General features: G+C 44.8%; 2 protein-coding genes across 2 annotated transcripts in view; one reads left to right on the plus strand and one right to left on the minus strand.

The window, feature by feature from the left end:
* The window catches only part of SYNRG (synergin gamma), a 32,557-nt gene extending 12,715 nt beyond the window's left edge, over window positions 1-19,842 (plus strand). Inside the window, exons 13-23 of the mRNA XM_026047884.1 lie at window positions 343-461; window positions 636-698; window positions 2,438-3,388; window positions 10,421-11,023; window positions 11,376-11,539; window positions 12,268-12,321; window positions 12,929-13,025; window positions 13,306-13,454; window positions 14,706-14,816; window positions 15,279-15,314; window positions 16,477-19,842. Of these exons, the coding sequence (XP_025903669.1) occupies window positions 343-461; window positions 636-698; window positions 2,438-3,388; window positions 10,421-11,023; window positions 11,376-11,539; window positions 12,268-12,321; window positions 12,929-13,025; window positions 13,306-13,454; window positions 14,706-14,816; window positions 15,279-15,314; window positions 16,477-16,608 (2,479 nt within the window). The 3' untranslated portion in view covers window positions 16,609-19,842. The remainder of the gene's footprint in view (window positions 1-342; window positions 462-635; window positions 699-2,437; window positions 3,389-10,420; window positions 11,024-11,375; window positions 11,540-12,267; window positions 12,322-12,928; window positions 13,026-13,305; window positions 13,455-14,705; window positions 14,817-15,278; window positions 15,315-16,476) is intronic.
* Window positions 19,843-22,083: 2,241 nt separating this feature from the next.
* Window positions 22,084-25,486, minus strand: DUSP14 (dual specificity phosphatase 14). The gene is made up of 2 exons (XM_026047984.1): window positions 25,416-25,486; window positions 22,084-24,000 (listed from the first exon to the last, which is right to left on the minus strand). Exon 2 carries the CDS (start codon window positions 23,880-23,882, stop codon window positions 23,286-23,288), a length of 597 nt encoding a protein of 198 aa, XP_025903769.1. The 5' UTR covers window positions 23,883-24,000; window positions 25,416-25,486; the 3' UTR covers window positions 22,084-23,285.
* Between the last annotated feature and the right edge of the window lie 202 nt (window positions 25,487-25,688).

Below are 25,688 nucleotides of genomic sequence, written 5' to 3' on the forward strand. Positions count from 1 at the left end.
TAAAATGGACATTCGTATGTAAAGGACGTTGTTCTGTAGAGCTGCCAGGGTCTGATAAGGGGCCCTGTGCGGAGGGCAAGCAGAGCTGTTGTAAAGCGTCCTCTAAATCCTCTATGCACAGTGTTATGCTCTTACGGTGGCTTTACTGTATAGTGTGTTTCTGTGAGTAGAATAATTTGCTTGTGTAACTGTGGGATAATCCTTATTTTACTAAGTGCATGTCTGCCTAAACTTGCTCATTTGCACTGTGCAGAAATTCAAAGTTATCTTTTCCTTCTTTTTGAATAGTGGTTCCTTTTTATTATTTATTTTAATAATTTTTGTTTGTTTCTTTGTTTTTAGTGTTCCTTCTTTGTTAATGCCGCTCCCAGGTAGTAAAACACTCCCATCAACTGATAAGTATGCTGTATTTAAGGGAATTTCAGCTGAGAAGCCTTCTGAGAGCTCGTCTGCTTTTGGAGGTAAAAGGAAAACTATTCAACAACTATGTGCAATTCATTGCAATATTTCATATTTCTTATATTTCTGTCTTTGATAAAATATTAATAAAAATACAGAGCAACTGACCTAATATATAGGACATTTGAGTTCATAATATCGTGATGTAAATTTATTTCTTTTCTCACATGCACTAGATCGTGGAGACAAATACAGTGCTTTCCGTGAATTAGAACAGCCATCGGAGAGCAAATACTTAGGTAAGCAGGATACTTAGTGGAGCTGCTTGAGTGTATTTTCCTGTGTTTTGGTGTTTCCCTGCGAGCTCCTGCGTTTGCACTGCTAGTGGTGTAGAGCAGTTGTCCTGAGCCAGCTGGCAGGAGGTGCCGTGCAACAGGAGTGCAGGGTGCTGCTGCACCAGTGCACAGCTGTGCACCTGCAGAGAGCTCGTTTGGATACCTTGTGGGGAGCAGTTATAAAAGAGCAGCCTTCTAATCCTTCTCCAGAACCACTGGTGTGAAATTCATTTATGCAGTATGTGCCTAGATATGCCTGTGTTTTTAATCAGAAGGTAAAAAGGTGGTTTGAGGTTTGAGATCTCAAATCTCAAGCTCTTCTAACTTCCTTACGTTACAGTGGACAGATCAAAATTTAACTTTGTGGAAGTCAGATTCAATTAGTAATAAATTTATATTACACTCTGGAATTTCGTCCCTTTGTTTGTACACAGCATTTTTGATTCTAGGACAAAACTGCTTGCCTGATTGCCTGAGAAAAAATTGTATTTGCCTGTTATCCATGCCTGACCACTCTTAACCCTTTCACCAGCTTACATTTCTAATGGAAAAGTTTGCAGTTCATCAGTAAGTTTAGTTTGCTGTGATGTTTTAGTTGTGATAAATGAATGACAATTTCAAAAGTTCTTGTGTTGCTTTTGGGCCCAGAGAATTAATTGGAGGGCAAGGAGGATGGAGTAGTGTCAGGTGTAGCCATGGCGCTCTGCTACCATTATAAGCAGTATTCTGTTAAATCTTGGTTAAACTAAGTTAAAATATGACATGAAGTGATAGTTTAAGAGTTAAATCAGTTTCACAGATGTTAATGGTGTAGTTCTAAAAAAGGAAAAAAAGTTTGTATATATACAGTAATGTCCATAGAATATGCATCACTACTTCAAAATTACAGGCTATATAAGCAAGTATATGCTGGTGAATGGGTTAATGAAATACCATTTTCCATATTATTTTTTATATAAGGAGAATATTTTTTTTAGGTAAAATTTTTATATGAGCAGGAACCCGTTTATGAAACTAGTACACCAAAATATTTATTGTAGATTCAATGAAAATGTTTCTCTATATACTATTCAATCAGGTTTAAATTACAATCCCTTCCATAGCACTGTCAGCCTTCTTGGGTCCCTTTCTTAACCAGCAGTCAAATCCAGTTTGTCCCTCCTGGGTTGCCCTTTCAAGAGGGGCTGCTTCTGTCTCGGCCTCCTGCTGACATCCTCTGAAAAAAAAAACGTATTTGTGAAATATTTTGAAGAGAGGAAAGGGGAGAATTGCTTCTGTAAGCAAACAAATGCTATATTATTATAAGTGAAATTCTAGATTAGATTATTTGCTTGGCAAATATGAGAAGGATGAGGTGGGGAAAACGTATTCAGGAGCTGAATGAGACAGAGCTGATGCCCTTTGAATCTATTGTTCCTGGTGTGCTTTGATACTGTGTAAAGGGAATGTAAGATGACTTTGAGGCTTTTTGAAGGACTTCTTAAGTTTTGCTGGAATGAATGTTAGAATCACTGACCCTGAAGCTTGCGTGATTCATAAAAGTTGAGTTTGCAGTTCTACTTGCATTCTGAGCTCTTAATCTAAATAGTTTGCATAAAAACTTCTCACGTTGCATGAAATAATTTGCTTGCTTGCATGGTGTGAACAAGATGTATTTGTTGTCGTTGCAATATCCTACTTTCTTCTATTGTTTTTCTCCTCAGGAGATAACCTTGCAGAATTCAAGTCTGCAGGAACTGATGACGGCTTCACAGATTTTAAAACCGCTGACAGTGTCTCACCCTTAGAGCCACCTACAAAAGACAAAACTTTCCCCACATCCTTCCCTTCTCTACCCGTTCAGTCAAAACAGCAAACGCAGTCAAAGACCTCTTTGAACCTAGCAGACTTGGATCTCTTTTCCTCTACTGGAGAGAACAAGCAGCTCTCGTTTCCTCCTGCATTCAATACATCAAAATCAGCCTCTTTTCCTCTGCCACCGCTTCCATCTGCTACTGCCCAGCCAGCACCCAGCAAAAGCTCAAGCTTAGCTGATGACTTTGGAGAGTTCAACCTTTTTGGAGAATTTTCTAATTGCACGACAGCCAGTGGACAAGATGACTTTGCCGATTTTATGGCTTTCAATAATAGCAGTGGATTTTCCGAACAAAAAACGGATGACAAATACAATGCACTGAAACTGGAGGCCAGTCCTGTTCCTCAGTCTAGCTCCTCTGCCAGCGCTGTGAAGAGTGGGCCGAGTTCTGCCGCCAGCGCCACCCCCACCAAATACGACATCTTCAAACAGCTTTCCCTGGAAGGCTCGGGGGGCGCTTTCGAGGAGGGCAAGGACAACCCGCTTTCCTCAGTGAAGAGCGACGACGATTTTGCCGACTTCCACTCCAACAAGTTCTCTTCCACGTGCAACATTGCGGATAAATCCTTGGTGGACAAAGTGGCGGCTTTCAAGCAGGCCAAAGAAGACTCTGCTTCAGTGAAGTCTCTAGATCTCCCTTCCATTGGTGGCAGCAGTGTTGGCAAGGAGGATTCCGAAGACGCGTTGTCCGTTCAGTTTGACATGAAACTGGCTGATGTGGGAGGAGATCTTAAACATGTCATGTCTGATAGCTCTTTGGATTTGCCAACAGTTAGTGGCCAGCATCCACCAGCAGCAGGTGAGGAATTGGTTAGATTGCTCTGGTAATGTAGGTGATGGTGATTGCAGTATTCTTCTGTGTGCTAAATTACAGTATTATGCACTAGTCTTTCAATAGTGAAGGGCTTCTGAACCTGTGTACCTGCTAGCCGCCAGCCCCTTGAAAGGTTTTGGGTTTGTTTGGGTGGTTTTTTTTTTTTTTTGTTTGTTTTGTTTGGTTTTTGGTCTAAGATGACTATAAAGAAACCAGTCAGTTTGAACTCAGTTCCAGTTGTTTTTTGAGATCTGACAACATTATGTTGATGATACCTGTTAGCAATTGTCACTTAAGGGATTTGAGTGGAAAAATGTTAATGGAAACATCGTCGTTCCATGGGTATGAGCGAAGTGAGTGGCAGAGAGTCTTGCTTTGATCTCTTGGTTTTGACAAAGCATTTGGCCTGGGGACTTAACCTGTTCTGTGCTTCTACAAGGGCAGGCAGAATGCTAATTTGAGCAGTTAATGAAACCTCATCTAATCAACAACACTAGTATATTCCCGTGATGGTGGGACTTCAATCTGTGTAGCCAGTATTTTGCAGGACTACAAGTGGAAGTATTGCATACGCTTTTTAGAATTAAAACATTATTGGAATAATTGTGTAGAGGACATGTAAATGCTAGCTTTTGGACCTAAATAATTATTGCTAGCTTTTGGACCTAAATTTTGAACCAATGGACTTTTACTTTATCCTTTCCAGGTTGTGACGTTCTTTAACTCCCCCTTAGGGAACTATTCCTGAGTGAATGAATTAAGCATCTCCAATCTGATCACATATCATAAGCAAATTTCCCAAGTGTCCTGCTTTTTCTTCTCATGTGTATATAGGAAGATAAGATGTAGTTAAATGCTCTGTGGCCTTCGATAATACGGGAACCATTACTGTGTTCTAGTGACAAGTATTATGCAGTCAGAGGCTTTTCTGAACAGGGGCAGCACACAAACTGTAAATCTAAAAGCTATTACTGCAGAAATTGGTTATTTCCACATGAAATATTTCTTCCATTTTTGCAGATGTGGATAGAGGAAATATACAGTACTGTAATTTTGCATTATAAGATATTTTTAAGTAGGGGAAAGAAAATTAAGCTGGCAACTTTGACATGGAGGATACTCTATAACAGGGTACAAAATATCAGGAATAATTTTATTAGCAAAGACATTTAATTTTCATATTACTGCTTGGTAAAATTCCAAGTTGAGTGAGCTGTCAAAAACGTAGCACCAACAGTGTATTCTTGAATGTTTACTTTGGTTTTGGAAGCACTTTTTCCTAATATTTTTCTAGCCTCTTTTGGTGGTAGCTTGACTTAGGTAGCTCTTCTACTGTCTGCGAGTTTTGGCCACAGAAACCAGTATTAGCGATTGCCGTTTGTGGCAGGCAAGATTTTGTTGTTATTGTCGTTTAAGGGGGTTAGCTGATCATGTGCTTGTTGCTAAACTTTTGAATTCTGAAGTATTACCTAGAAGCTATTTTTATTAAACAAAACAAGCCTGTATTCTCTTACGGTGCCAAGCTGGGTGTTTTTCCACGTGGAGAGTTTGACTCCCTTTGGGTCTGTTTAGGTCTCGCCGCGGAGCTTGCTCTGAACCCTGTTACAACCACTCCTGTGTTCATGTGCTCCTTTCTGTATGTTTGGTACATTTCAAGCGATGAACTGCTGATGATCCGCTCGTTTATTTATTTATTTATTTAAATTGACTTAAAAAGCAGGCTTTACTTTCTTCCCTTGTCTGTAAATGCAATGTCACCAAGGGACAGTATCCCTGTGCAGCGCGGCGGCCGCGGTGCCGCGCGGCGCCTCCCACGCGCTCCGCAGGACGACTCCGTCCTTGGCCTCTGGACGGGTTAATGCAGCCCTTGCGTCGGGCTGCAAGGACGTGTTCACGCAGCCTTTGCAGCAGGTCGGTGCGGCCGGGGTTAGGCACAGCGTGCGCAGCCCCTTCCCAGGCCCTGGGGGATTTTGCTCTCTCCAAAGGGGATACTGTCTCTTTGAACTTCGCTGTAATTCTGTGTGTGGAAGGAACATGATACTAATGCTGCCTGGTTTTTCTCGCGTATACTGCAATAACCCTTTGAGCACTGGCTGCATGTTGTGAGGTCGGTGAGGCTGCTGCTTTGACACCAAATTTACCTTGTACTCCAAGATTAAAGCATTTTAATTGGCGTCTAGTTGTGCTGCGTGAGCCCAGTTTGAGCTCTGAGCTCTCTTGAGCGCTGCGGCACGGATGTACCCTCAGTCAGTGTATTCTCAAAGGGGTTATGCAGTTTGCTGCACTTACAAATCTGTAAAATACCTTTTCTTTGGCATAATCAGAGATCTCTGTATATTTTAATCAACTTCAAGTTTTTGCTGCTTTTCTAATGTCTTATTTCAACTAAACATTTCCTGTGTGAATGTGCCTTCTCAAATCTGCTTTGATATCTCTTCTGCAAGTATTGACCTGCATGCTTTATTCTGATAACGCCCTTACAAGCTCCTATGTATCACTATCTTTTGTGACCTGTAAGTCCTGCTGTGTTAATAAATATTACCTTGGCATATTTTGAAAGCGTGGGGGTGTGTGTGATTTGTTTGCAACCCAGCAATGTGTGTATCTCTCTTTTTCTGAAAATACAAAGTTTAAAGTTATAGTATCCCCTTGAACTGTGGGTACCTTTCTCTTGTAGCGCAATGAACCCATGAGCTCCAGCTGTTCAGCATCTTGATCTGACTGCCTGGCTCTCTGAAGCTTGAAATTTGGGGCTAAACTGTGCTCTCTGGAGCCCTTCTGGGCAGAGGGGCTGCCCAGACTGCCTGTCCCGAGGGTCGGGCTGCTTCTGGGGGTGTTGACATTGAGGGGCTGGGGGATTTGCCAGGCGTGAGGACACAAATCCCCAGCTCTGTCTTGTCTCCTCACCTGCAGGCTGCCCAGTTGCACTGTGGCCTCGTGACCAGGGCCCTTGGGAAAATACATAACTAGCTGGGCCCGTATGGGCAGGAAGCCATTAAACAATATTCTGATACTTATTTTGCTAATCTGGAGTGAGTTAACGAATACCCTCAAAGGGCCTTGCTTCCTTGGCCTCTCTTGAGAAAGCCCTGCCTTACTGGATGTTGGAGCTCTTTCAAACACAAATGACAGGGGCAAATTTGTGTTATGTAACTGTGTCACTTTGAATTCTTGCAAGCTCTGGGCCATTAACGGGGCTGGGGTATTGTCAAATTAGCAGACAAAGTAACAAGTTAGAAATAATTGAGATGTGGGCTAACGAGCAAATGCTGTGTCCTGGCAAACTTCACTTTCTGACCTCGGTGCCCTGGGGCAAAACTAGATGAGAAGACTGATTTGTTTTTTTTTTTTCCTCCTCTTTGCAACAATCTTGAGAGACTTGGAGACAAAAAGCTCTTTCATTTTAGAGAACCAGTACATTAGCCCTAAGGCTTTTGAAACCAAAGCCTTGAACATAAACCTGAGAGACTCGGTTCTGTAAGGCTGCGTTACTGGTACTTGCTGGGCTAACCATACCTGGAGGAAGGAGAGGCCTCTTCATGACTGTCCATCTTGCTGCTTGCTCACCCAGGCTTGACAGTCAAATTCACTCGCTGTGACGAGGGCTTTCAAGCACTTACGTTTCCTGCTGAGGGTTTGCAGAAGGGAAGGTGGCCGCGTGTGTTTGTGGTCGGCAGCGGAGGCCGAGCGGGAGGGCCCGGCTGCACACAGCAGCGCTCCCAAACGCCCGCCGAGCTCTCTCAGGGCTGAAGCGAGCGGTTTCCAGTGCCTCGTGCAGGCGCAGAGGGGCTTTGTTCCGCTGTGAAGCTTTGTTTATCCTGATAATAAGAGATAATTAGCAGGATTTCCTACCTCCACAAGGCATGGAGGTGTTTCTCTCCATTCTCCTTTATTTTAATTATGCTTAAGTGCATTATTCAGCACTCACCTGGGCCGCCTCTGACCTGCAGGGTGAAAGGGAAACTGCCCCCTTATACTCAGTCTATCTCGCACCTTCTGAATTGCCATCTGTGTCTTTTCTGCCGCGTATCCCTCATGCAGTCCAAGGCTCCTCTTGAATGATGAAACCCTTGACACAGACAACTCCAGTTTGTAAACTGCTTCCAGGCATAACTTAATCCGTGGTGGTTGGAGCGAGTGGTTGTAGTTGGCTCAAATGAAGTATGTCGAGTTTTTCTGTAGATGAGATATCACCAGGAACAGTGTTTTATCTGTATTTCATCCTGTTTTCTTTATGTTTCCTGGCAAGTTTCCCTCTACCTCTCATCAACAGCTCTAGTGCCGACTTCTCAAGCTGTGGCTCCTCCTGAGTGATCAGCAGGCAGGGAATATGGTCTTGGAAGCTCAAAATAGATGGGAAGTAAATGGTAAATATTTCCAACCCTTTGCTCCTCTCTCGGGGAGTCCCAAGGCTCTCGTGCATCGTTGCAGGGCGCCCCGGCTGTGCCAGGCGTGCTCTCCAAAAGCCACCGACCGACCCCGACTCAGCAAGAGCTGAAAGTCGCACTCGTGATCATTAGAACACTAATCCTCCTTGGAATAAATACATAAATAATGGAGAGAAAGAAGACCAGATGGCAGATTGCTTTTGCTTTGTGGGGTTTTTTTTTTTTAAGTGGAATTTTATCTTTATTAAAAAAAAAAAAACCTAACGTTAGCAAGAAAGATTGTATATTCTGGAAGCAAAGCTTTTTGGCATTTTTGAATGGATTTAGTTTTTGCTCATTCTATGATGCAAAATTGATGCTTAGCTTTTATTAGGATTCTTTTCTTACCCAAAGTCTCCTGCAGCAGGAAGTGGCAGTAGCTGTTCCTCAGTAGCATCAGCCTTTACCAAGCATGATGCTTAGCTAGAATCAGGCCTTTTTGTTTCCCCACTTAATTGTCTCTTGCTCTGAAAAAATATCACTAATACATGTGCTTTTTTTTTTTTTAATATTGCATTGCAATAACAGTAAAATGAAGCTTTTATTACACCAGAGATTATAATTGCAGTATTTTAACTGGAGCTTTTTTAATTCATTAATGGTATTTGTGGTCTCAAGGCAGGTGGCTGTTGCCAGAGCAGTTCTTAGCTGTGCTTAATAAAACAACCTTCGTGCCAGTAATAGAGATGCCCACATCACACCAAGCTCTCGGGGGCTTTCCCCATGGAAACTGCTGCTTTGCTCATTAGGCTGGTGGCTCTGCTACCTGTCAGGGGGAAAAATAAACTCTTGTTTCTCCCCTTTTCATTACACCGCGGGTGCATTAAGAGCCTAGATAAGCCGTTACTCTTAGCACAGCTCTCACACTGGATGGTTCTGCTTCCTCCATGCAAAACAGCTAGGTTGTAATAAATTCAGTGCAAGTCCTAGCAGACATTGCTTGTTTTTTCTCAATTAAATTAAAAATCTTATAAAAGCTAGTTTACTTGAATTATGGAGAGTTGCCTCTCCACTCCTATATTTGTACTTTTCATAAAATTGTTCTAGGACTGCTTTAGCTCTGAACATTTTGTCTCCAAACACATTTTCCCTGTAATGTAAAACTCTCATGAAAGTTTAGTCACTCGAGTAGTATTTTTTGTAATCAGTAAAACTATTTAAATGAGTAAGATATATAAATTGAACTATAAGGTTTTATGCCAGCTCATAGACTTGCCAGGTAGGTTTCCAGCCTATCCGGGTGCAGACACAGCATCTTGAGTCTCCGTGTGGGAAGATGTGAGGTATCGTCCTGCGAGGAGCTGCACGCAGGGGGCTTTGGGAGCCCCCGAAGCCGCCCCTCGTGCAGGGAGCTGGCGGCCGGGGGGCGCGTGGGCCCCTGGCTGCGTGTGTGCGAGGTGCCCGCGTGCCCCCGAGGGCAGCGACACGTGCCACAGTGCCTGAGCGCAGTGCCGGAGTGCGCCCCGCTGGCCCGGTGCAGAGAGGCTCTTGCCTTCGCTGTGGTGGCCGTTAAACTCTTGGATCGTTATTCTCTAGCACGGGCAGGGTTCTTAACCATGTATGTGAGTCAGGCCCGGAAAGCAGCCTAAAGCACAGGGTACTCTTTGGTAAAATGGCTAAATGAAGGTAAAAATGCTGTGTTAATGGGGCTTAATCCTCAGGTTAGCATGGCCAGATTGAGTACAAAGGGCAGCTGGGCTTCATCCTGCTTCCACGTGTCCCTGTGAGCCCCAGGGTGCTGTTCCTGGCGCCCAGCCCCTCCGAACCGGCCCGTTCGCAGAGCGGGCCGGGCTGATGCGGCGCCGGCACTGCCCGTTTCTGCCCAGTGCTTGCTCCACCTGGAGACCCTTGGACCGCGGGCACCTGCAGCAGCTGAGTCTAATCCGAGCGGACAGCGGGTAATGCTGGAAAACAAATGCCAAACGGGGCAGTGTAAGGGGGTTCTTCTCATGCTCCCGTGAAAGCTGGGCAGCCCCTTTATGCCTTCCCTGTTGCAGTCTAACTGTGACAGATAAGTAGCCTGAGCAGCAGACCCAGCCTAGCAGAGCCTGGCTCACTGGGAAGTCTCCTTTGCTGGGTTTCATGTAAGCAAACAGGCTGTTTCTCACACCCACTAGTGGCTGTGAGAACCTATTGGCCTATATAATTGCTGGGTGAGTATAAAAGCTGGGAGCTTTCCGCAAAATAACCAGACTTTTTGTGCAGACTGTATACTTTTCTCTATACTTTTGTACATATGTAAAAGCTAAAACAAGTTCTTTGCAATATTCATGTCAGAAACATATACATATAGTTAGTATGTTTCTTCACTCTTCATAACAGGATGGTGATTTTTCATGTTAAAATATAAGACAACATTCTAAGAAAAAGGCTTACATCTATTAAACAGACTTTTTTTAGTTGTATGCTTAGCTGTTTTTCAGATTACCTTTCTCTGCAAACTCTAGTTTAAGCCTCACTGGAACAATTCACTGCACTTGTTTCTGCAGGTCTTTAAGGCTCGTGGCGAGTTGCTATTATTCTTATGCAGTGCAGAGAGATCCTGTTTGTTAAGCTCCAGCTCCTAACCGCAGGGGTTTGTTTTTCTCAGATATGGATGACTTAAAATGTGCCCCATTTGGAAGCTACAACAGTGGGTCTGCAGTCAGCAGCCTGGCAAGCTATGACTGGTCCGACAAAGACGACATTCATCAGGGCAAGAAGCTCCCTTCCTTTGTCCAGCCTTCGGGAAGTGGATCCTCCGCAGCCACTTCAGTCCTTCAGAAGAAAGAGACTTTGTTTGGCAGTTCAGAAAACATTACCATGACAACAGTTTCCAAAGTGACAACCTTTTCCAGCGAGGATGCTTTGCAGGACGCTCCCTTTGGAGCCTTTGCAAACTTCAAAGACCCTGGCGTGGTCTCCAGCGGTCCAAGCGATGAGGACATCGGAGACTTCGGCGATTTTGCGAGACCTCCATCAGAAGCGCGGGATGCAGCAGCAGCAGGAGATGCCAATCAGGAGGCAGACTTCCTTGCTCCCGGGATCTCTTCTGCCTTGCCGAAAGAGCCTGCAGATGACTTTGGAGAATTCCAAAGCGAAAAGCCGAAAATCAGCAAGTTTGACTTCTTGGTAGCGACTTCCCAAGGCAAGATGAAGTCTAGCGAGGAAATGATCAGGAGTGAACTGGCTACCTTTGACCTGTCTGTTCAAGGTAGGCGTGTTTGGGGTGGAAGAAGCTCGTAACGCGCACGTTGATCAAATGCTTATTTATCCAATTGGGTTACAAAGTGGGCAGTGGGAATTGTTCCAAAGACTACTGGAAGTAAGCTGAATCTTCTCACCATTTTCATTGTATTTGGAATAGGCCTTTTTCTGGATATAAAAATGTACTGTGCCAAAGAAAGTAAGAACTGAAAAAAGGAGGAAATTTGCGTAATTTACTGAGTAAAGAGATTGCTTTGTTCTAGAGTAGTAGCATATCACTAGCTACCACTCTATTCATCTTAAACAATTGCTGTCTTTATGCATAGCAGAATAACTAGTTTATATCCTGACATTCACAGGGTCGCATAAAAGGAGCTTAAGCCTAGGTGACAGAGAGATAAGCCGCTCGTCACCTTTACCAGTTTTGGAGCAACCATTTAGAGATCGCTCAAATACTCTCAGTGAGAAGCCTGCCTTGCCCGTCATCAGAGACAAATACAAAGACTTAACTGGCGAAGTGGAGGTAAGGAATTGGCTGGAAGGCAAGTGAGTCAATAATGATGTCCATCAGGGTGGTGTTAAAGGTGTTCTGCATCCTGGCTGTTGGGACCTCAGCTATTTTTAATTTAGGGAATTATTTTAAAACAACCTCAGTAGTAGTACGGAGTACAATCAAATCCTTTGATTGGAAACTGCTCACTGAGGAGGCTTCTTCCTTCTTGGCTTCAAAGCCTTGTGATAAACGGAAGAAATCCTGTTGTCCGAAACTGTCACAATAGCTTCACCTGGTCGTCTAAGCTTGTGACTGAAAATTCGTTTACAACTAAAATCTAATCCCAATTTTGGCTCTGAGACTATTGGCTTTGGGAAAGGGCTTAACTTTTTTGGCTGTGTGATAGTTACTTCTCTCACTCATGTTGAGAGTAGATAGTAAAACAACTCAGATTAAATTCTGCTAATCCCTATTTCGGTAACAGTAGAACTGTAACAAACATGTCTAGAGTAGGAATGTGCAATTCAAACTTTGTATTGGTTCATACTTGTTTTTTCTTTTTTCTTTTGAAACTAGTTTTAACTTCCAGATATCAAATTTTAATGCTCAAATAGAATTAAAAATAATGGAAATAGGTATTAAAAGCGTTCTTATACCTAACCTGTAAAAAGTTGCCTTATACACTTGTCTTCTGTGCTTCTCCTTTGGCCGGATCAAGTGTGTAGGAACAGGATTCAGACTGTTTTTCTTTCCAACAGGAAAGCGAGAGGTATGCGTACGAATGGCAAAGATGCTTGGAAAGTGCCCTGCAGGTAAGTGTGTCCCCTCTCCTGAAACTCCACTGTACAACTGTATTCAGTGTTTCAGACCCTGTAAGTGTAGAAGGGTGTGAATCAGCCTAAGTATATTACATTTTTTTAAACCAAAAGCTGTCACAGAGTAGAAATGGCACCTCCTCAGCTGAAGATGCTGTGCTAATCTCTCTGTCGTTTATGATTAGTTTGCCTTTTACCTAAATTACCAAGTGACTAGTTAATTTGCTGCTCCTGGGTTGTGAGTGACCTAACGAGGCATGCTGTTAGGGACGCTGATACTGGTATTTCACAGCCAGAGTAGTTGTGAGTGTGTGCAAAAACTGTAAATGCTTTTATTAAAATAGATACCAAAGCATGCATGCACTAGAAGTATTATTTTAGCAATGAAAATATTTGAGGGAATGCATTGAAGTTTTGCAAGTTCATACTTTTACCCGATCAAGTTAGAATTACAACAACATGAATGTATAAAATCATGTCATGAAGGATTTTTTTTTTTAATACAAAAGGCAAACTAAAACGGTTTGTGTTGGTGGCAGTCTTGTTTGTAGTAAGTACTGTAAGGTAGATAACGCAACCATTTTACGAAATTCTTGTCTTCTAGGTAATAAAGAAAGCAAATGATACCTTAAATGGAATAAGTAGTTCATCTGTTTGCACTGAAGTTATCCAGTCTGCTCAAGGCATGGAATATTTATTAGGTATGTGTTGATTTACCATGTCCATTGAAAGATCTCCTCTGGAAAATACTAATATATGATCACTTCCCAACCTGGTGTTGTTTTTTAGCTTAATCTATGCCTGCATTGAAATAATGAGCAAGTCTTCAGCTAAATGAATGTAATGATTACTTTTGAAATAAACATCCCTGACTCCCTTGCACGTGCCACGCCTGTTCCCTGCTATTTCCCAGCTACAGCTAAAGGAACGTGTGCTTGCAATTAATGTGTCTGTAATTCTCCACTCTGTTAATACCAACAGGGGTTGTTGAAGTCTATAGAGTAACAAAGAGAGTTGAATTGGGTATCAAAGCAACTGCTGTGTGTAGTGAGAAACTCCAGCAGCTTCTAAAGGATATTGATAAAGTGTGGAACAACTTAATAAGCTTCATGTCACTTGCTGCTTTAACGGTAAGACCCAAAATAAGCGATAGCTTTTCTGGAAGAAACTCCATAATTGCATGTAAAGAGATGTCACAGTGTACTAACTACTTTTAATCTCTTTTTGCAAGATAGAGATGCATTTATCTGTAGAATCACGATTAAAGCTCTCTCTAGCTCTGATTCACCTGCAAACATGATGTTGTCTTAGTGCCTTAAAAATGTAGGCAATATGCTATGAGCAACACGGGGATAACTAAGATATTTTCCCTTCTCTCTGGATTTGAATTGCCTAAGTTTGTTTTGGTCCTTGCAATGGACAAAATAGCCTTTCCATTTCTGGACAAAACTGCCAGGAAATGCTCACCTGGTCTGAGATGAGGAGTCTGTGTAACGGGGCGAGCGTTGCAGGGAGGGACAGCGAGCGGCTCCTGCGGGCGGTTTGGGGAAGGAGCCCCAGGCGGGCAGGGGCTCAGAGGAACCGGAGGAATCGGGACGTGCCGGGGGCCAGGTGCAGGATGCACCAAGATGGAAAATAAGAAGTCAACTTGCCGTTAAATATCATGCACTCTGTGTCCGTGCTGCGGAAAATACGACGGGCAAAATGACCTTCTTTAACTACAGTGAAAAATAAATATATTCACTTACCTCTCTTATTCAGTTATATCCAGGCTTATTCTCCCAACCTTTGATTCTCTTCGACGTGAGCATTTATACAACACACCAACAACAGTTGATAACCTTAGTTCTTGTATGGTTTGGCTAACCTTAATATTCCGTTTTATAGTGCAGAAAGAATAACTACAGCTCTTTTGTGTGGAAGAAATAATACGGATTCAGGACAATAAACACTGATACAGATACCACAATAAACACTGATACAGATACCACTTTTGAAAGCTGTGCTGGCCAATGTCTTGTTTCCTTGCAGCTGCACAAATAGCTGTTGCATTCCACTGTTTATCTTCATCCAATTTGTAACACGCTGCAGCTGAAATGTGACAGCAGCTGCTTTTGTCTTTCCTCAAAAGTTTCTTCCTTTTTGATGTGGGAACACAGAACTTACAAATTCTTTCCTGTGTTTTATAATCCTTTTTCAAGAGAACGAGAGTTACGATTTACGTTCATGGAGATTGCATAGCAAACTTGCAAATATACACTATTTGTTTTGATTAAATCGTGCATCAGTTTGAGAAAATGCAATGTGTTGTCTCTGCCGTGCTGCTTGTTTGATCCTTCAGTCACTGGAACTGCCTAAATTTTCCCGTCTTATTCTTTTAGCCAGATGAAAACTCCCTAGATTTCTCGTCTTGTATGCTGCGTCCAGGCATTAAAAATGCCCAAGATCTTGCCTGTGGGGTATGCCTCTTAAACGTGGATTCAAGGAGTAAAGTAAGTATCGTAGCCTCTGTTCTCAAACTAAGTTTCTAATTTAGATCTGATTGTGTTTAAGTGTTGGGTATATCTACAAATCTTCATGACTATAATTTTTAACTGGAAATAGCAAAATCAACCTATATATGGGAGTCAAATAATCCACGGCCTGCATTAACTGGGCCTGGGGAGAAATGACAGCTGTGGATAAAGGGTTTGAAGAGTTTAACTGTTTAGGATGGGGAAGAACCTGGGGTAGTGAGACTTAACAAAAATAAATAAAAATATTTTAAAGAGGGTTTTTTTTGTTTGTTTTTTTTTTTTTAGTTAATGAAATGCATCTCTGAAGATCATGGCAAAAGGGGAACTGTTACAGTTAGGAGAGCTGGGAGGGTATCCCAAGATATGTGCAGAGTACTATCAACCCGTTAATGTATTACTAGCAGTTTTGTTGACTTTTTGGTTTCAACATTATTTCAGAAAGAAGAGAAACCTGTGGAAGAGCTTCCTAGAAAAGTATGAACCTGTAAAAACCCATTCTTTATAGAATCATTCTCTTAGCTGAGTGTGGAAGGCTGAATTGCTGAGCAGCCTTCAGCTGTCATTCTCAATTGTACCAATCATGACTCCTCCCAGTCGTTTCTGTGACTGTTAATACTTGATCCAACCAACTAACACGCTCTAGAGCCTCCCCTCTGTCTTGTCTGCATGCTCGTCTCCTGTGGAGAGCGGTCTGGTTTTGTGCTACTTCTGTTGTGTGGCAGAAAATTCACCGCAGAGACTTGCTCAGTTTGTAGCTTGTAGCTGCCCGTGTGTCTGTTGCAGAGGGTGGGAAACCTCAGTTTGTTTGCTACCAATTTGAGCTTTTGGCTGTGTGCAGTAGGCAGTGTCGTTTTTTGAAATATATGGAGGAAAGCTGGGATCATGAGGAAGAGAGATAGAATATCTTTTTAATAAGTAGCCATGAAGCATTAAATATATATTTAAGTAGTAACAGCTGCTAATCATACTCGTTTTGGATAAAGAAAGCAAAAAATCAACCATATCTTAGAGGGTCTAGGCTTTTATTTATTTATTTTTGCCATGACTTCTAAGCAGTGTCTCCTCCAGCAACATATCTCTTTACACACCCTATTCTGAAGTTCCTTTTGTAAAAGCAGGTTCATTAAATAGAAGAAAATGGACGACATTCAACATAGAAGGTAACATTGATCCCAAGCACAGCAAAACTAAATCACAGCAAAGTCTGACCCAGGGAAATAAAAGCAGTAGCTAGAGACTGGCTGGCAGAACAGGCTCTTCCTCTCTGTGGCTATGTAGGAGAATTAGTAGAGCATGAAACAAGGTGAGTTAACTCCCAGGTTTCAGACCAAGTGGAAACACTAATCAGATCATGCTCTTTTAATACAGACTCTTACAGAAAAAGTAGATGTGAGGTATGAGGTCTGATGGCTGGAAGTTTTGTTCATCAGCAAATATTCTGCAGACTAGCATAAAATATTGTTCGTGGGTGCTTCCTTTCTGCAAGTGCAGATGAGATTCAGGGTGAGAGGGTCCAGGCTCTTCCATGCTATATCATTCTGGGATGAAGACCTCTGCAATATCCTTTCTCCCCTCTAGTTTGTGTATCACGGAGTAGATGAGACTCTTACACTTGTTTCAATTCTTGCTATTCTAGGCCTTTAATTCAGAAACGGATAACTTTAAGCTGGCTTACGGAGGGCACCAGTACCATGCAAGCTGTGCCAATTTCTGGATCAACTGTGTGGAGCCCAAACCTCCAGGTCTCATTTTGCCAGACTTGCTCTGAAGGGAGTTCCTCTGAAGATGGATTATCAGGCTCCAATAATGTAGGACACTTGGGCAATAATGTGATAGAATAAGCGGAAAGGCTTTCTGGCACCGTGATGAGTGTTTGAAATGTTTGGCTTTGATCTTTGTACAATAATGGGTTAAAGCCGTGGTCAAATATACAAGCTCCTCGTGAAGAATTTCACTTGAATTTTGAGGTCTTCAGAAATAACCAGGAAAAAAAAATGTATTGTGGCACAAAATGTGGCATTTCAGTCTTTCTTATGCTGAATGTAGGTTAGTTTTGTATGAAACCCGTCTGCTAATCAAAGTGCATAAACCTCTGAGATGAGGATGAGTTTATACCTAGTTTCCAAGAAAAACTGAAATATTGGACAGATTTGCATGGAAATGACCACTTAAATACTTGAAATATGTATGTGCAAACAAGTCTTCTCGTTATTTTTTTTGGTATATGGACAATGTTGTTTAAATATTTGCTGCTATACTATTGCAATGCACAAGCCACAGTAACTTTCAAGGTAAAATGACTTGTTGACTTAGGAATTGAACTGCAGGGAGTCATTGTGTATTTATACTTCTACTGTTCTGTATAGAAAACTACACTGTACTCATACACATAACTGGTTAATATGGGGGAATCAGAACTCGGAAAAATTGTTGAAATTTTCCCTATTGTATCTGAATTCTTCAGTACAGGCAGCTGGGTTTTAGAACTCGCAATCTCTGCTCTTCTGTTGTAAATATTATACAAATGCTGTCTCGGGGTGTCGCAAACTGTAGATGTGGTTTGTTCTGCCTTTCCCCTTACCCTTAGGTGCTGTGGGGCTGCATTGCTGCTGGAAACTGGATGTCGCTGCTAGTGAGCGCTTGCTGCCGTACCTGTTATCCGTCCTGTATGTCAACGTGCTTTGCTTGATGGGATTGCTGGGGGTGACTGGTGCAGCCTAGTGCTATTCGTAATAACGTTTTTTTCCTTCTTTTTTTTTACTCTTAAAACTGCCAGTACGTGATGCAGTCGGTTTACGCTGCCCTTTGGCTGCTTGCGGTAGGTTCCCCTTTCCGGACAGTTCAAGGTTACTTTGTGAGGCGATCGCCAAGTGTCACCTATAAATCTAAAGCACCTTTATTTTTTTTTTCCTTCAGATACAACATCAAGATGACAGTGCAGTCAATGCAGTGCTAGCTACAGAATTTTAAATCCAGTGGGAGCTCTGTGTTGTTAAGAGCCTTCCTGCTGTGCGGTTTTATTCAGCTGGGAGTGAACAGAGTGATGTATTTGCACCTAGGGCAACTTACTTTTTAACTCATTGAATTACTAAAGTTTCTCAGAGCCCTAGAAAAGCTTCCTTCTGCGCAAAGATACCAGCTGTTCTTGCCTCCATTGTGAGTAACAGACTTTGACCAATGGTTATTTGCTGAAAAGGAGATTACAAAGAAAAATGATGCTTCCTTTATATAATAAAAAGGTTAGTTATATTAAACTATTAATTACATGAAACGAAAGAATTTTGGCTCATAAGAGTGCTAGGTGTCTGGCCCTTATTTACACAGATTAAAATCGTCACGCTGCCTGAAATTGGCTCATTAATAAAATAAGCCTCGTGTGCCTGCAGCCGCGAGCTCAGGCTAATCGCCTGGCGGGTTTCAGCAGCGTGGCAGCGAGTGCCCGCCTTCGGTTGCCCAGTAATTCTCAGGAAAAGGCAGCCGCTCTTGGATTGCTGTTTCCTCTGTTAGCTGTGGAGTAGTTGGTCGCCTGCACCGTAGCTTTGGGCTGCACGTGTTGGTTTTCCCCACGGTTGGAGCTGCTGGATGTGTCACGACTGACAGCATTGCCACCGATCCTTGAGGTCTACCTAGGTAGTAGGTTAGTTTTTGCCTGCTGAGTGACAGAAAGCTGTGAGCTTTGCCTAACCTCCGCAAACGCCTGGTCTTGCTGCTCGCAAGGAGGCTTCTCAAGCAGTTTTGAGCATTCTGCTGACATAAACTCTATCGCTTCTGAAGATACCGTATCTGGAAAAGGTAGTTTATTGTTAGCATGGGTTTCCACCACAGTTCCTGGACACTTGGTTAGGATAGTTTGGGTTTTTTGTTTTTTTTTTTAATTGAAAGAAAATGCTACACATAAAACTGGCTGCAATATGATACTTAAAACAACCAATATTTCAAATACGGCACTGGCCGTATCGTCATAAAAATCTTTTTTAGTGATGTTTTGTAACATATTTGCTAAGCAAGTGAGTTCCTTCTCTGAGATGAGCCTAGCGTGTGTTTTGGCTGGAATGGAAATGGAAATAAGGAGTAGCCATTTACAATTCTAATTGCAGCAGAGCCTAGTGAAGTGTGGCGGCCCGTGTAGCTCCGCGGCACGGGGCAGCGAGCAGAGACCCTTGCTGAACCCCTGGACAGCACGGGATGCATGGAATGCATGGAATGCATGGAATGCATGGGATACACGGAGAAGGGCACTGCAGCAGGAGAGCAGTTCACTTGCATACCCGTGTCGTCTGAATGACTCACTGTTGCATTTGCCATCTGGGCTGTTGCGCTGCAGACCAGCGGCCCCGTGTCCTTGGAAGCTGTATCCAAGGTGACGGGATTTCCTAGGCACCTTGTGGCAACCCACGTTCCCGGGCCCGGTCTGCGGGCGGGTTAACCCGCGTTCCGCCTGCTCTTTCGGTTGCTTTGCATTTTATAAATGTAACGCTGCTTTGGGATGTATTTGTGCGCTGGGAGAATGTGAGAACCTGAGGATTGCTTTTGTTTGTTTGTTTGTTCTTCTTATTAATATATATGTCATCCGGATCTGCCTTGGGGTTACCTATGGAAAACTACTTTTCTCTATGTTTGTGTATATTTGGAGTTTAAGCGGTTATTTGCGCGGTTAATTTATTTTAAGTAGGGCTTTAGTTGGGAGCGATCCTGCGGCTCGTGTGGCACTGTGGGGCGCTTCAGCGGGCGCTGCCGGGCGGGAGCGGCGCTCACGAAGCTCCCGGGCCCCGCTCTCCTCGCCTGCAATTGCCTGTTTTGCAAGTCGTGGACCCGTTTGGTCCAAAGCATGAAGACGGTTGCTCGCGTGTGGGTCAAACATTCCACTCGAATCCTCATTCCAACAGCAGCTTTTCTTCCCCGGGTTTGTTTCGAGCAGCTCCTCCGGGAAAACTGGGATATAACTATGGAGTTACGGTGCAGCTCAGCCTCACGCTGAGGAGGAGAAGCTCTTGCAAACCCAAGGAAGACCCTGTTTTCTAATTACGTGTCAGTGTAATTAAACTTGAAACAAAATCTGCTTTTTCAGTAAAAGCTGCTATTCTACAAACTGCTTTTTCTTAAAGATCTTTTTGCTCCCTAGCCCTGTCCTTATTTCCAGTTGTCAATATTAAAATACAAATGTCATAATTTTAAGAAGTGTTTGGAAAACTTCCCTTGATGTTGTGATTCTTTTTCTCCTCTCTAGGTGAATGTTATTTATCTTACAGAAGTGCTTTTGTGGTTAGTAGTTGGAGCTGGTTCAGTTTGTGTTAAGAGTTGCTCCTGATATTTTAATTCCAGTGAGAAAAACTAATAATTGACTTTTTAGTACGTTGTTTACTCCCTTAGTTCTTGCCATGATTTCTAAATCCTTTGTTGAGATCCATGAAACTTTGCTTTTAATAAAGAACTTGTTTCATTTCTGACCAAATTGTGGAGTGGCTATATCATAAAAATGCTGTGTGCTAATGGGGCTTGGAACGACACTGTGGCCAGCAGAGAGTTAATATGTTTGGGGCTATCTTTTCTTTGGCCTTTATAGACTTAAGGATGCATGAAATAGTAGACTTTGAGAGGGGAGAACACAGACTGAAAGATCTTCTTGGAATGAACACAAAAGGAACTCTTGGAAAGAAAGCACCTGTAAGTATTAATGCCATTGCACTTCTTCATAATGCAATCTCTAATGAGTAGTTTAAATGAATTCCTTATTTCATAATGTGCTTTATTGGCAACTGTGTCTAACCTGCCTTTTGTTTAAAAGGCAATGTTGATGCTTCCTATTGTGAACATTAGTTCCCTCCTCCAGAGAGAGAATTTTTACCTTCCATTTTTTTTGTATTAAAAATGTCGTTAAATTATACATGTAACCCTTATGCAGCAGAGAATTAAGAGTATTATTCTCCTCCGGCTCCTGCAGAGCACCAAGTGCCCCTGGTTGTGCAATGGGAGCGGCCTGCGGCTGGTGGCAGAACTTGCTTTAATTCCAGTGGGCAAAACTGGTTCTTGATCACCTGCAACGGCAGGGAGAGACTTCCCTGTCAGCACGGGCCGGAGCTAAAAGTAATTGTGGTCTTGAAGGGCACCGAGATCTGTGTGTTGATATCACTGTAGAAAAAACTTATGCTGGAATATCAGGGGTTTTTACTTGCAGTTTATATGCAGAATGCCTTGCAGGGGGAAACAGGCCAGGTTCCTCGGCTGCTTTGGATTCCTGTGGTGAGTTTGAGATGTGCAGCACCGGTTTCGCACCGAAGCCCGTGCGCAGCGTGGGGGTTAACCGGAGGCGCCAGGTGACCCTGGTGCCTCGAAGAGTCCCATATGGAGAGCCCCGGCCTGCGCCCGGCGGCCTCGGCCCTCGGGCAGGGTCCGCCCGCTCCGGCAGCAGCCCCTTGCTCGCCTCGCCGGCCCCTGGCAGGAGCGGGAAGCTGCTAAGCAGCCGCCTCCTCCCCGCGCGCAGCCTTAAGCAAGTGGCGCTTGCCCAGTCCCTGCTCAAACCCTTTGCAGGAAATAGGAAAACAAACGTCTGGGTCGGAGCTTATCAAGTCTGTAGCAAATTCATCCTCATCTAAACTTGCTCCTGTCACGTCTGGTTTTACTAATGATCCAAATGCGGCTGAGGCTGCTCGTATGGTTTTGTATCAGGGATGACTCTATTGATTGCAGTCTCGTGGTTTTCCGTCTGGGAAACCAGAAGCCTGCCTATACTGCGAGCCTGGCACTGTGGCTGAGTCGGGACTCAAACCTTTAATGATCTCTAGCACTCCTCAAACCACGATACTGGCCGTTCAGCTCGGACTCCAGAAGAAACAAACTCTGGAAAAGCCACATTCGTGGCCTAGCTCTTGGGAGAACAATCCAGAGCTGTGGGACACCTGCACACAGGGTAAACCTTGGCCAAATGACGGGAACAGGTTACTACTATCTTTTTTCTTCAAAATTACATCTGAGATGTGCATGAAGTTACTGATCAGAATTAGACCATGCTCGCTGTTATTCCAGATGCGTTGGCACAGCGCTGAATAGGAAGCCAACACGTGTTGTTTAATCTTTATTGATTTTTTTTTTTTTTTTTTTACAAGTATAGAATCTCAGTTAAATCAGATAGCTATCAGCATCCAGCAATCTGTGCTCCTCCTCCGGAATGCAGCAAAGGGCAGAAAAGTCTCCTCGGGGAACTGAACTTGCTTTGTCTTCCTGGTGGTCCAGCCATATCCCTTAAGGAAACCAAGATCCTCCCATCCACGAGGGAGTGAAGGACACGGATCCAGCTGCTGAATGCACCACCGGAGCACTTCTGCCACTTCCCAAGCTGGAATCCTTCTCCTCATGAGCAAAACAAGGCAAAGCCTTCTCCATCGAGCCATCTTTGTCCTGGAGGTCTAATAGATGGCCATTTTGCGTCAAATAATTCTAGAATGCAACATAACCTTGAGGACATAATGAAGTGAGTTAGAAATGGGCTAAGGCAGGTCACAACCATACTTAGAGCGAAGTAATCAAGCAGATTTACCTACTTCCAGCTTACTGGTTGATTGAGTATTAGAAAACAGAGCTCAGCCCCTTTGGAAGTGGCCCTACACACCGCGCTTCCTAAGCATTCCTTTGGCTGGCCGGGCCGGGAAGGGCTCCTCACCACTCGCTTCCCTCTTGAGCCACGCCTGGACACAATCTCTCTTTACTCTCCACCCACTGAAAAGATGAATATTTTTCCAAAGTGTAAGGATGTTCCAGGACTGCCACCCTGGCATGGAATGAGTGAAAAGGGACCTTGTATTTATTTGGTTTGAACTCTTTTAAATTTTATTTCACTTGTGGCCAACATGGACTGACTTCACTCCTTTTAAACTTTTAATACAGATGAAGAGCTGACTGAGGATCTCAAACACTATATACTGAGAGCAACTACAGCTGCTAAAGGAGAGGCCGGCGCGAGCGGCAGAGCTGTGCACGGCTGCTGCCCTGGCTCCTGGTCAAAGGCTGTGCTGGGAGCGGGACCGTGGTCGCGCCGGCCCCCGTCACGAGGGCGCCTCGCGAGGAAGCAAACAAGCTATAAGGAAAGATCCAGGCGACCGCATCACAAAGCGTCACTTTGTTCATTAACTCTGCCAAGTGCCTTTCAGGCCTTTTCTTGTAGGACACTAATAAACTGACTAAAAAAGGGAGAGAGGTTTTATGAAAGGAATAAACTTATAAGGAGGCCTTATTCTGCTAAATCAGAGAAATACGGATGGGGGAGTCCCTGTAGAGAGAAATGCTTTGAAGGGGACTGTTGGCCTTGCGGGTTAGTGAGGTGAGAATTAGTTGAGGTTCTGCTGTATGGTAAAGAACCAAAGTTGGCTGTAGAAAGAGAAGGGGATGTCTCCAGTCTGGTAGACTCGGAACAGCAAGTCCCTTCTGTTGTGCTTCCCATCTGCAGTCACATTAAATTCCCCAGTAAGGCATCAGGGGTCTCCTCTCTCTCTCGTAAACGTCTGGGATGATGCCATATGGTGTCTGTACCATTTTAACCGTCGTCTTCCCAAAGAGCTTCCTCTCGTAGTCTATCAGTTGCCTCCAGAAGCCCACGTTGGGGCGTATAACGGGACGTCTCGATTTGACCCAGTTGTAAGCCTCGAACAGGGACACCTTATGGTACTTCATCAGATAGGCGATGCAGAGGGTGGCCGACCTGCTCACGCCGGCGGCGCAGTGCACGAGGGTGGCCCCGTGCTTCCGCGCCACGCTGTTTATCTTGTCAGCGACGCTGTCGAAGTACAGGGAGATGGGGGCGTTGGGCATGTCAGCCAAAGGCACTTTCACGTATTCGAACTGGGGCCAGTTGAAGTTGGGGATCTCGATGGTCGCGTTGATGATGCAGGTGATTCCCCGGGAGAGCAGCAGGTGCCGGTTGGAGGCGACGCTGCCCCTGCTCAGGTAGAGCGAGGGGGTGATTTGGGCAATGCCCCCAAGGGCGCTTTCGGAGAGCATTCGCGGAGCCATCAGAGTTCTCGGTAAGGAGTTGTGGCTTCTGGAGGTCATGGAGGATCCTGGCACTCACGCTTCCATTATGGGAAGAGATCCAACGTGACCTGCAGCCAAGGGAAGGATTGTCCGGCCTGGCGGTGCTGGAACAGCAAGAGCTTCCTGCGCTTCAGCCCTGCAAAAGACAAGTGGCACCACGTGAGCGGGGCGGCTGTCCAGGACACCTCGCCTGCGGGAACGAGGAGGAGAACCCGCCTCACCCGCGGCGGCCAGGCCAGCCCCTGCTGCAAAGCCCTGCAGGGCAAGGCCCTGCTCGGGGTTCCTTAAATACTTGTGGCCACATCCCAACAAAAGCTCTCCCAGCGTTATTAGCACCAATTACTCGTGCAGGGCTTGGCCCATCTGTGGGCCTGGGCAGCGTGTCTCCTCTGTTAGTGTGTCGAGGAGTTGTTGTTTGTTGAATTTGTTTTCAAAAGAGGCAATTTCACAACTGCTGGAGTCCAAGGGGACGGTGAGATACATCTCGGGTTGGACACAAATGCCAGCAATTCATCTTTCCTGCCCTCTCCCCAGCGCTATCCCACTGCCTTATTACATGCACGCCAAGGCACGTAAACATAGGAAGGCTGTTCATTAGAAAAGACAGTGAGTCATGTCCATCTAGATCAGTAATCAGCCCTCATCTAGCCCAGGAAACTGTGGAAAGAGTGACCTGGTTATGTCAGAAGCTGAGATGAAACCAAAGCAGCGGCTGGAATAAGGGAAGCTCCCTTCCTGCTGCTCTACTGACTGACTAACGTTTTGGAGACAGGAGACTCCGTAAAGGGCTCCTGTTTGAGCCACCCAGCCCTGGCTGTCTCCACCACAGACCCCAGCAAGGACAAGAGCTAGGAACTCCTGCTATTTCAATAGCAGGGTGTAAAAAAAGAAAAGATGGCAAAAGAAGAATTAACACTTGGTTTTACCTTCCCCATTCCTCTAGACCATCTCCAAAGCCAGTGGAGAAGCCACCAGCAAAGGGACAAGTGCAGGAGTGTCCGCAGTTCACAAGTCACCTTCACCCTGGCCTTCTCCAGCTGCAGAGGGCCCTGGGGGAGGCTCCTGCGTGCCGAGGTGGGAGCTGCTGCTCCGTATCCCATGGGAGCTGCTGCTCCGTGTCCCAGGTAATTCCGAGCCCTCTGCACCTGGCTCTGAGATGGCTGGAATGCCCTGGCTCTGGCTCCCACAGCCCAGCCATGCTCTGGGAAGGGCTGGCAGGTCTCAGCAACAGCTGGTGATGCAGAATCCAGCAGGATTCTGGCACATGTTGGCAGCGTGGTAACTAAACGGGCATAACACGGGCTCCTCTGTGGCTTGTTCCCTCCCGGCAGCCCCCTGAGCCGCTCCTTCACCATGGGCCAGCACTGCAAGTGTTTGCCCCTGCCACAAAAACATCCGTTGTAGCTGAGAGCTCTGGGTGCCTCCTCTGCAGTCACCCAGCTGTGGTCACAAGGGAGCAATGTGTTTTCAAAGGAATAAAATGCTTTGGTTGAGCAGGGGAAATCCCTGTTCAAGCAGCTGCTACTGCAAGGCGAAGAGCGGGACACTCACGCTGAGGAAGGACGTGCGCTGCTCCCACGCTCGCGGCGCCGCGTCCCGCTGCAGCCGGGCTGCCTCACACAGCGCGTCCCGCGCCGACCTGCAAGGAGAGCAAAGCCCTGGTTGGAGGAGGTTGCGCTGGAGCCGGGCAGCACACGGGGTTAGGACACGCTCTGCCTGTCTCCCTGCGGGCAGTGGGCGCAGGAGGACACCGGAGGGTTGGGAAGCACCTCGGCCTCCCCTGCACGGTCTGGTGATGGTGATGGCAATGGCAAAGCTGCCCCC

The sequence above is a fragment of the Nothoprocta perdicaria genome, unplaced genomic scaffold, assembly GCF_003342845.1.
Source record: "Nothoprocta perdicaria isolate Ctin4 unplaced genomic scaffold, notPer1 scaffold_50, whole genome shotgun sequence".
In the NCBI taxonomy this organism is placed as follows: domain Eukaryota; kingdom Metazoa; phylum Chordata; class Aves; order Tinamiformes; family Tinamidae; genus Nothoprocta; species Nothoprocta perdicaria.